This window comes from Lepisosteus platostomus, chromosome 25, assembly GCF_059453375.1.
Source record: "Lepisosteus platostomus isolate fLepPlt1 chromosome 25, fLepPlt1.hap1, whole genome shotgun sequence".
Lineage (NCBI taxonomy): Eukaryota > Metazoa > Chordata > Actinopteri > Semionotiformes > Lepisosteidae > Lepisosteus > Lepisosteus platostomus.
Window position 1 is genome coordinate 1,441,389 of NC_142635.1, and position 11,725 is coordinate 1,453,113.

The 11,725-nt window shown below is 44.8% G+C and overlaps 1 protein-coding gene across 2 annotated transcripts; it reads left to right on the forward strand.

The window, feature by feature from the left end:
• Window positions 1-86: 86 nt before the first annotated feature.
• On the forward strand, window positions 87-4,323 carry LOC148640464 (mpv17-like protein). Of its 2 annotated transcripts, XM_088620000.1 has the most exons (5): window positions 87-1,535; window positions 1,866-2,234; window positions 2,887-2,957; window positions 3,049-3,078; window positions 3,276-4,323. In XM_088620000.1, the coding sequence occupies exons 2-5, from the start codon at window positions 1,877-1,879 to the stop codon at window positions 3,405-3,407; spliced, it is 591 nt and encodes a 196-aa protein (XP_088476126.1). In that variant the 5' UTR covers window positions 87-1,535; window positions 1,866-1,876; the 3' UTR covers window positions 3,408-4,323. The 2 variants fall into 2 exon arrangements, with proteins under 2 accessions (XP_088476126.1, XP_088476127.1); XM_088620001.1 differs by lacking the exon at window positions 87-1,535 and having other exon boundaries at window positions 1,543-2,234; window positions 3,304-4,323.
• Window positions 4,324-11,725: the final 7,402 nt, after the last annotated feature.

Sequence of the window (11,725 nt, forward strand, 5' to 3'; positions counted from 1 at the left end):
CCAATCACTGCTCACGTTGGAGCCGAAACCCCGCCCCAAGCGCGGGCGGGCCCAATCAGAGGACCGAGCCTCCGCCACCGCTCCGCCTACGTCAGTTGAGCAGTGCGGGGGTGCACCGCCCCGCCCCCTCCCTGGCAAGCCGGGGGAACTGAGCAATGGCAGGCGGGGGCGGGGCACGGGCGGCAAGACCAGCCAATAGCAAGGCAAGGGAAGACGGGGGGGGGCCTGGGTGATTGACAGGCCCGCGGACCAAGCGCAGCGCAGGAGCAGGTGTTTCTGAGGGTGCAGCTCAGACACCGAGCGCTCGTCCGCTCTTTGTCTCCTCCGTCTCTCGGCCTCGGCGGCTGAGGCTGGGGGGATGGGGGGTTCTCCTCCCCGCTCCTTAGACTAGCGCAGCAGGAGCAGTGACAGGCTGAGAGCTCTGTGAGCCCCCGGCGGTGTGTGTGTGAGGAGTCATTGATCGGGACCAGAGCTCTCTCCCTCTCTGCTCCTCCTGCTGCCTGGGAAGCAGTGCGTCTCCCAGCAGGCTGTGCGCTCCTGCGCTGACAGTGTGTGAGAGACATAGAGGTGATGTTGGGGTCGGCAGTGTTGCCCCCAGTGCTGGGCCCTGGGTTTGATTCCCGACCTGGGGTGCCATCTGTGTGGAGTCTGCATGTTCTCCTGGGATGCTCCAGTTTCCTCCCACAGTCCAAAACATCACTGCCTCACACACTGGGACACACACACAAACACAACACACACTGGAATGCTACAGAACCCTGAACAGACAATACACACTAGCCGAATATTTGACCAAGATAAGAAACAGCAAAAAGAAACAGACCCTGATGAAGTACAGGCTCAGTGACCACAGCCTGGCCAGAGAAACTGGACACAGACAGACCTGACTGTCCAGAGAGGACAGGCTCAGTGACCACAATCTGGCCAGAGAAACTGGACACAGGCAGACCTGACTGTCCAGAGAGGACAGGCTGTGCTCCCACTGCCAGTGGGGAGAAATAGAGACAGAGGTGCACTTCCTACTGCACTGTGACAGATACTCTGGGATTAGAGAAACATTCTTCCCTAAACTCAGAAATCTGGTCCCAGAGTTCCCACACCTACCAGAATCACAATGGGTCCCAATCATACTGGGAGAGGGAGGAGGGAACTCAGTTGAACTGGCAGCCCAGTATGCGATCTCCTGTCACAGCCTGAGGAACAGTGAGTCTGTCTCCCTATAATACTCCATCTGTCTACAGTCTATGTAAATATTTTTTGATATATCTTTGTTGTAAATGTCTGTAATATGTCTGTAGATTTTATTTTACTATTTGTTTCATGATAATTTTCTTATTTTTATCTGCTTTGGCAACACTGATTGTACCCATCGGTCATGCTAATAAAGCACCTTGAATTGAATTGAATTGAATTGAGAGAGAGAGGTCCTGTAACAGGACACCAGCAGGACTATATTTAACCCAGAACACAGCTGCTCCTCTCAGTCCTTCCTCTGGGCTCCTGGACAGCTCCTTTCACGTGCTGCTGAGCTCATGGTGAGTGTATACACACACAGCAACACAACTCACACACACGCACACAGCAACACAGACACACACAGCCACGCTATCTCTCAGGCTGAGAGCAGTCTCCCGTGTGTAAAAATCAATGATCCGTCTCGCTGCTGCACTCTGAGCCCTGTCTAGTGGCAGGACAGCTGCAGGAGGTCCTCCTCTCACGAGCGCAGAGACGGGCCGAGAGCTCACACTCCCCACAGGCAGCGCGCGCCGGCCGAGCACAGCAGCCTCTTCCTTACGCTGAGGGTGGCGGGGGTGTGGAACAAGCTGCCGAGAGCGTCTCGCCCCGCTCCTCCTCTGTCTCCGCAGCCCCGGGACCAATGCAGCGCGTCACGTCGGCGGTCCGCTCCCACCCCTGGCTCTGCAACGTCGCTGGGTACACCGCCCTCTTCGCCACCGCGGACCTCATTCAGCAGAGCATGCTGGGAGAGGGGCTTCAGGCGGAGCTGCAGGACGAGGCGGGGCTCGAGGGGGGACAGGCGGCCGGGCCGCCGGTGGACCTGCGGCAGACGGCGCGCGTGGCTCTCATCGGGTTCTGTTTCCACGCCAACTTTAACTACCGCTGGCTGGGCGCCCTGGAGAGGGCGCTGCCGGGGGGCGGGGCTGGCAGGGTGGCGGTGAAAGTCGCCGTCGACCAGATCGTGGCGGCGCCTGTAACCATCAGCGTGTTTTACACCGGTGAGCGCAGCTCCGGCTCCTGTGTCTGACTCGACTGACACACTCCTCTCTCTTCTCTCTTCTCTCCTCTCTCCTCTCTCTTCTCTATTCTCTCCTCTCTCCTCTCTCCTCTCTCTTCTCTCTTCTCACTCTTCTCTCTCACTCCTCTCTCTACCCTCTCTCTCCTCTCACTTCTCTCTCTTCTCACTCTCCTCTCAATCCTCTCACTCTCCTCTCTCTTCTCTCTCCCCTCTTTCTTCTCACTCTTCTCTCTCACTCTCCTCTCTCACTCCTCTCTCCTCTCACTCTCCTCTCAATCCTCTCACTCTCCTCTCAATCCTCTCACTCTCCTCTCTCTTCTCTCTCCCCTCTTTCTTCTCACTCTTCTCTCTCACTCTCCTCTCTCACTCCTCTCTCCTCTCAATCCTCTCACTCTCCTCTCTCACTCCTCTCTCCTCTCACTCTCCTCTCAATCCTCTCACTCTCCTCTCTCACTCCTCTCTCCTCTCAATCCTCTCTCTCTCCTCTCTCTCCTCTCACTCCTCTTACTCTCCCCTCTCACTCCTCTCTCTCCTCTCACTCTCCTCTCTCTCTCCTCTCACTCCTCTTACTCTCCCCTCTCACTCCTCTCACTCTCCTCTCTCTCCTCTCACTCCTCTCTCCTCTCTCTCAGGGCTCAGTGTGCTGGAGGGGAAAGATGACCCGTTTGAAGATCTCAGACAGAAGTTCTGGACCTCCTACACGGTACTGGGAGGAGTGAGAGACAGACACTGGACTGGCTGCCATCTCTGTGGGAAAGACTAACACCCTCCTCTCTCTCTGTCTCCCCCTGCAGGCCGGACTGCTATACTGGTCTTCAGTGCAGGTAAGTGTCCAGGAAGCAGGAGCCCGTCAGAGGGCTGGCGCTCAGGTCCAGTGGGAGAGGCTGAGTGACTGGGGTGGGAGGGCTGTGTGTGTGTGAGTCTATTTGTGATCTTTAGGCAGTCCAGCAAACAGGAGTACAGAATGCTGATGCTGCAGTATAGTACAGAGGCAGGCTCACTGTGCCTCTCTGTCTCACAGGCAGTGAACTTCTCCCTCGTCCCTCCAGCTGTCCGCACTGTCTTCGTGGGAGGGGCAGCCCTGCTGTGGACAGTGTTTCTCTGTCACCTCAGAGGGAGAAGAGAGCTCATGCAGGACAGAGACACTGACTGACTGACTGACTGACTGACTGACTGACTGACTGACTCGCTGACTCGCTGACTGACTCACTGACTGACTGACACAGTGACGGACACACTGACAAACACAGTGACTGACTGACACACTGAGTGATACACTAACTAATACTAACTAGACTCACCACACTACATCTTCGCAGTATGGAAGAAGAAAATGAGGACCAAGACAAGAACCGTCCTGTGTCCAGCTCTGGGTCCAACTCAGTGTCCAGTCCAGTGTTCATCCAGGTGCCCACCCTAGTTTCCAGTGCCGTGCCCAGAGGCCGTGATGAGCTTCCAGGATCTGTGATGAGCCTCCAGGATCTGTGATGAACCTCCAGGACTGTGATGAGCCTCCAGGATCTGTGATGAACCTCCAGGATCTGTGATGAGCCTCCAGGACTGTGATGAGCCTCCAGGATCTGTGATGAGCCTCCAGGATCTGTGATGAACCTCCAGGATCTGTGATGAACCTCCAGGATCTGTGATGAAGGAGTTGTGACTCTCATAGGTGTGTAAAATATGTTGAAAAGTGTTATTTGAGCTGAGGGGAAACACACACTGTAGTAAAGGCAAAGGTGCTGCTCCAGAGCCCACTGCGGTGAGAGCACTGACTCCCTAGCCCTGTGACCCACATCGGGAACACCATGTCAGCCTCAGATCCAGCCTTCAGACAATGTTTACATCCTTTATCCAGAGATAAATCAGGGAATAAAAACGTTCTGGGATCAAATGGTCAAATTCTGAACTCTGTTTCCCTCCCACCCTCGCACCGTGAGCCCCGGTCTCAGTCCGGGGTCCGGCGGCCCGTCCGGCCGGCGAATCGCGCTGCTCCTCCTGTTGTCACACTGACACGGATCGAGAGTCAGTATCCGAAAAGGACAAGTGTATAAAAAAACAAAAGAACACAACGCGTTCAAATTTCACAATGTGTTTGTATGCCTGGCCATTCTTCAGGTTTTAGACAGTTTAAATAATGTTGCATTTCGGTCTTATGAACATTAAAGCAGGGAGTAGCATTGGACCAGTTTGTTTTGTGTATGCGATCTCTTCCCGTTATTAAAAACGGATTAATTATAAACACGTGTTCTTTTTCCGTCTTACATCCTAGAAATAACGTTACATCAGCCTCTGTACAGCTCACTTTCACATTTAGACCCGGCAGCTGGCGACAGGGGGCGCCCGTACGGCCGGCGAGCTGATATTCCTTTTTTTTTTATTTATGCTTACCAAAAGAACAACAATTACAATACAAACAAGAGTACATATAACAATTCAAAACAAAAATATCGTCAGGGGTACATACTGCTACATAAATTCAAGTTATGAAAAAAGATTAAACAAATCAAACAAAAATAATGTCCGCACCGCTTTCATATTTTTGCATTTCGAAATAGTCTGCAAATACCCCTTTACTTCCATTTTAAAATACTCAAACACAGGGTACCTCCCAGACCACTTCATTTTATGTATGTGATAACGTGCCAGTATAATAATTAAATTTATTACAAACGAATTTTTTAGATTGTTTTCACTGGGGCTAAAACATCTTTTTCATCAAAACAAATATCAATATTGGTCTCTTTTTTAATATAATTCTGCAACTTAGTCCAGAACATTCTTACTCTGGGACATAAACAAAACAAATGCTGAATAGTTTCAGGGCTATTGTCACAAAAAACACATTTGTCATCTATATTAATTTTAAATCGTTGGGTAACAAGAGTTTTAACTGGTTAAATTCGATTAATTATTTTGTATGAAACCTCCTTAATTTTATTGGTTATACAATATTTATTGGGCATCATCCAAATTTTTCTCCAATCAATGCGTTTTCCAAATGCGGAATTCCAATATATTGTAGTCACAAGTAAATTATCTGGCTGCCGCTGGCACCAAATGGCTGCCCTGCAACTCACAACTGGCAACCCACTGAAGCTCAGCAGGTGTGAGCCTGGTCAGTACCTGGATGGGAGACCTCCTGGGAAAAACTAAGGTTGCTGCTGGAGGAGGTGTGAGTGGGGCCAGCAGGGGGCGCTCAGCCTGTGGACCATGTGGGTCTTAATGACCCAGTATAGTGACAGGGACACTATACTGTAAACAGGCACCGTCCTTCGGATGAGATGTAAAACCAAGGTCCTGACCCTCTGTGGTCGTTAAAAATCCCAGGGTGTTTCTCGAAAAGAGTAGGGATGTAACCCTGGTGTCCTGGCCAAATTTCCCATTGGCCCTTACCAATCATGGCCTCCTAATAATCCCCCTCTGTGAATTGGCTTCATCACTCTGCTCTCCTCACCACTGAGAGCTGGTGTGTGGTGAGTGTTCTGGTGCACTATGGCTGCCGTCACATCATCCAGGTGGGGCTGCACACTGGTGGTGGTGGAGGGGATCCCCATTACCTGTAAAGCGCTTTGAGTGGAGTGTCCAGAAAAGCGCTATATAAGTGTAAGCAATTATTATTATTATTATCATTTTTTAACAGGGATCTCAAAAATTGGTTATAACATCCACAACTCACTATAACCTTTCCTTGTAGTCTAATATGAGCTGTAAATTCTTCCAATGTTTCTAAAGGACTACTATTACAACTCCTTAAAATCACCTTAAAATAGTTAGTTTCCCCAGAAATCGCATTAATTACAGTAAAATACTGATCCAAAGTAATAGAAATATTGTATCTATTAACAAACTCGGTGTAACTATATATTTTACCATCAGCCTTGATTAATTCTTTAATCCAAATTAGATCATTCTTGACCCAGTTTTAAAAAAATAAGGTTTTATTTCTAATTTTTATATATTTGTTGTTCCAGATAGTAAATCTATGTGGGAAAAAGTTATGTTTATACATAAGTGACCATGTCAGAAGTACTTGTTTATGAAAACTGGCAACTTTCAAGGGGATTTTTCCAATGTCAAAGTTACACTTTAGTAAAAACTCTAGACCCCCTACTTCTTGAAATATCAGATTGGGGATTATATGACATATACTTTGCTTATTTTTTAAATAGTTTTGTATCCATTTAATCTTAAAAATAGCATTAGATGTCCTAAAGTCTAAAGCATTTAAGCCCTCTTCTGCCTGTGGATGACAAATAATTTCTCTTTTAAGATAATGGGGTTTATTCCTCCAGATACATTTGAAAAGTTTGGAGTCAATTTTCCTAATAGTTGCAGGTAGTACAACCAGAACCAGTGAAGCATAAACTAATCTAGATAAACCCTCAGATTTAGACAAAAGTATTCGACCATTTAAAGTAAGGTCTCTTAACAACCATAAGTCAAGTTTTTTTTCAAATGAATGCATAATTGGAGAAAAGTTTTGATCATTTCTAATTTTTGGATTTTTGGACATCTTAATACCTAGATATTTAACTACATCTTTTACAGGAATATTACATATAGATTAAACATCACAGTTCCCAAGAGCCATCAGTTCACATTTTTTTAAATTAAGAGACAGACCAGAAACAGAGGAAAAAACATTTATACACTTAATTGCCTTCTCAATCTCTGCATGGTTTCTTAAAAATAGCTTTGTGTCATCAGCTAATTGGGAACACTTAATCTCTCTATCCTGTATTTGAATACCCTGAAACACATCTTTTTTTATATGAATAGCTATAACTTGTGTGACCAGCAGGAATAAGAATGGGCTTATGGGACATCCTTGACGAATTCCCCTACCAATTCTAAATCTATGAGAGGTTCCATGAGCCAATTTAACAGAGCTGTTACCTTGATTGTACAAAGTTCTAATTACCTTTTGAAAATACTCACCAAAGCCAAAAAATTGAGAGTTTCAAAAATATAAGAATGTTCAATTGTGTCAAAAGCCCTATAAAAGTCCACAAATAGAATAAAACTATCCTGACTAATAAGTTCACCATAGTCTACAAGGTCCAACACCAAACGAATATTATTACATATATGTCTGCCTTTCATGAAACCTGATTGTGACTCATCAATTATTGAGTCAAGGCCTGTTTTCAGTCTCTCTGCAAAAACAGAAGCAAGAATCTTTCCAATTATCTATCAACAAATGATTTTTATCTGGTTTTGGAATGATGGTTATTAAGCCCTGAGTCACCGAGGTTGGTAAAACTCCCTTGTCAATCGATTCCTTAAACACCAGAAGAAGAAATTCAGCCAAATCATCTCGAAAGGTTTTATAAAATTCAGTGGTAAGGCCATCATTACCAGGAGATTTGTTAACCTTAAGCTTATTAATAACTTTCTTAATTTCAAAGATGGATATCTCTTTATCACAGATGGCTTTAAACCCTTCGTCTATAGTTTTAAAGTCTTCTTTTAATGAGTTCAGAAAATCACACATTTTATCTGTAGAACATGCCTTACTAGTATATAACTTACCATAGAAATCTGATACATATCTTGAAATTTCTACAGGAGTTTGAGTTTCACAGCCATCTATGTTAAGTTTACTAAGAGATGTATAATCTCAATTCTTTTTTTTCAATTTATAGAAGTATTTTGAGTTTTTTTCACCTTCCTCCAACCATCGTCTCCTGGATCTAACAAAAGCTCCTTTTGCTTGTTCCATGTATAGTTCATCCAGTTCAGCTTGCAGTCCAATTAATTTACAAGCATCTGTTTGATCAGTATTGCTGTCATCAGTAAGATCACAAATTGCCTTAATAACTTCCTCTTCCTTTATTTTATTAGAGCGTGCAGCTTCTTTACTTCTTTTTATAGCAATTAATCTTAATTTATACTTCATAATTTCCCAGTTTTGCCTATATGAATTTGTTAATTGAGCTCGCCTCCAATATATTTGTATAATTTCCTTAATTTTCAATTTAAAGCTGTCATTTTCCAAAATCCTATTATTGAGTTTCCAATAAGTCTTAGGGACTTTAGAATCCTCATTGTTACTCAAGTTAACAGAAAGATAAATTGCTTTATGGTCAGATAGTACTGATGGTTCAATAGAAACCTTGTTAATCTGTCCCTCTAATGCATTTGAACTTAACAAAAAATCTATTATTGATTGTTTAGATCTGTCCTTGTTACACCACGTGAACTCCTTCAGTCCTGGATGTTTACATCTCCATATATCACTAATTCCTAAGCCTTGACATAACCTGTGCAACTCCATATCAGGAGGGGGAGATCTAGCAGGTACAGGGTATCTATCCAATTTAACATCAAAGACTGTGTTAAAATCACCCCCTATTAAGATGATATTCCGGCACAGTAGCACCTGAAGACGCTCTCTACCTATCCGGCGCCTGCGGCTTGGCGCGGATATAATACGTCACCACGGGCCTCACCTGTAGCCAATCCGAACCCTGGCCCGCGAAGACGTCACTATCCCAGTGGGGCCGGGGAGCGGGGGCTTCTGGGAAATGTAGTGTGGTAAAAGACGGTCTGACCCAAATCAGCGCACTCGAGTGATAAGTTAAAAGTATCGCGAAAACAAATATGTCAGTTAAGGACAGGCCTCGGACAGGTGCGCCCGGGTTGTGTAGCGAAGTGTTTCTAATGCTGTGTATTTGAATGTAAGCAGCAACAATTTAAAACTAAATCTCGGCAGATTTTCAAAATATTTTGTTTTTATTTAGCATCAAATAATACAAACATCAAAGGAGAAACAGAGTCCGAAATAAAAACAAGTGAACGAAAAGAAACAGGACAATGGCGTACAGAGGTCGTTTACAAATGGGACCACAAGTGGAAAGTTAAAATGTTTACAAACACTGGTTGTGTTTTCTGCCTGTTTATTTTGAAGTTTTCGATCGAGTTTAAGTAACATTGCATTTACATCTCATAATAAAGAAGAGAGTGGCGTTGGAGCATTTTGTTTTGTGTTGTGATTTTTCCCCATTATTAATAACAGATGAACTTGTTCAATTTGCTTTTATGTTTAATACACAGAAAAAGGAAACACGACGAAGACGGGTGTCGCACTATGACAGAACTAAGGCAGCATCGACGGCAATGAAACAGAAGAACCAATCAGTCCGAACCTTTTCCACAGTCCGCAGGCTGTGTGGTGTTAGGGGTCACACTGAGGAATCCGTTTATATGCTAAACCAGTTCATCCAGCGTCTTATTTGATATTTTACATGAATACGAGTATAGTTTAAATGAATTCGAATTGTTTTAAAGCACATAGGGTTATTTTTTACTCTACGCGTATGTATGTGAAGGACTGGAGTTTCTCTTTTGAATAACAGAACTGTAACCAGAGCACCGTTCACCTGCAGCTTGGAAAAACTGCCAACATCCAACAGGTTTCGAGAAAAACGTGCTGTTTGTGACATTTGGTTACAAACCAGACGCGGACAGCTGACGGGGACAAACTACCTGATCAACAAGGTGTGTATCGTTTGATAAAACCAAGGAGCAGACTGTAGATTGGTGTAAACAGCCTCTTGAACGTCAAGTATCGGACAGGGGAGGAGGAGGTCATTTGTCAGTTTAGCCGGCCGGAGGATGTGGCTGGTTTTGGAACGAATGTTTGTTACAGAAAACTCCTGTCAGAGAAACTGTCTCTCGCTTGCTGCTGCTGTGCCTTGACTTCGGAGCCGATGATCTAACTCTCTTTCTCCCTCCTGACCTCCTCTCTGCTCGCCTCCACATGGAAACATTCTGCCAGCAAGAGAATGGCACACGCCTCTTCGTTTTTATTCTCAACACCATGAGCGATGTCCTGAAATAGTACTATTATTCCACCAAGAACAGACAGAGAGCCAGAAAAGTGAGGAATGAGGACATGAGGAAAATGTGTTTGGTTATTTCAGTCTCGGATCCACAAAATGTACAGGTGTTGCAGTCAAAGTTAAAACCTTTTTTTTTTCAGAAATTCCTGAGTGATGCAAGTCGTTCAGTTTTTTCAAATGAACGTGTTTAGCTCTTGGTGGGGTAGGAGAGTCATGTGTTCCGTTCTGGCAGAGAATCTTCGTCTGTATCATAAAATGACCTTCTCCTTGATGACAGGGAAGAATCTCTTCCCCATAATTCTTCAGATGCACGTATTATTACACTTTTTTTCCATAATATTGTAGGTTCTAATCTTGATCTCAAGTAGTAGGGGAATTATATTATTATAAGATGTGAGTTTTTTAAACAAAGCCAAAAGAGTATTTGGAATTGCATCTATAATTTCATTTAATTCCATATGACATTCAGTGTCATATTTTTTAACATAATCATTTGATTAAATTCTCCATTAACTTCTGACTGACCCTTATTTAACCAGTATCCATAATATATTCTCTTTGTAGCAAGATATATCTGCTGTTCCATATAATAGTATTACGAGGAGTGAAGTTATGGTAATATAGTCATTTGGCGTGTAAGAATACTTGCGGTATCAAAATCACATCTCATCAGAAAGTCAAATCCTCACATTCTACAGCAGACGAATTGTCAACATATTCAAGGAGGGAGCTGCGCCAGCATGCGTAGACCACAGAGGAACAAGTGAAGGTTTATTCCATAGTGAAAAGCGAAGAAAAGAAACACAACGCTACTTGCTCCTTTGAATGACAAACATAATAATAATAATAATAATTGCTTACACTTATATAGCGCTTTTCTGGACACTCCACTCAAAGCGCTTTACAGGTAATGGGGATCCCCTCCACCACCCCCAGTGTGCAGCCCCACCTGGATGATGCGACGGCAGCCATAGTGCGCCAGAACGCTCACCACACATCAGCTCTCAGTGGGGAGGAGAGCAGAGTAATGAAGCCAGTTCATAGAGGGGGATTATTAGGAGGCCATGATTGGTAAGGGCCAATGGGGAATTTGGCCAGGACGCCGGGGTTACACCCCTACTCTTTTCGAGAAACGCCCTGGGATTTTTAATGACCACAGAGAGTCAGGACCTCGGTTTTACGTCTCATCCGAAGGACGGCGCCTGTTTACAGTATAGTGTCCCCGTCACTATACTGGGGCATTAGGACCCACACAGACCGCAGGGTGAGCGCCCCCTGCTGGCCCCACTCACACCTCTTCCAGCAGCAACCTTAGTTTTTCCCAGGAGGTCTCCCATCCAGGTACTGACCAGGCTCACACCTGCTGAGCTCCAGTGGGTTGCCAGTTGTGAGTTGCAGGGTGATATGGCTGCAAACGCCAGAAAAGCGCTATATACGTGTAAACAATAATAATAACAATAATAACAACAATAATAATAATAATTAATTATTATTATTATTAAACATGTTCTTCCCAAACAACGTTACGCGTGTCCCTTAACAAACATGGCTCCCTTAACAAACAATGGTTAAAAGCACGCTGTAACCTCTTCCGGTTTTCCCTTCCCTCACTAAACATGTCGGACAG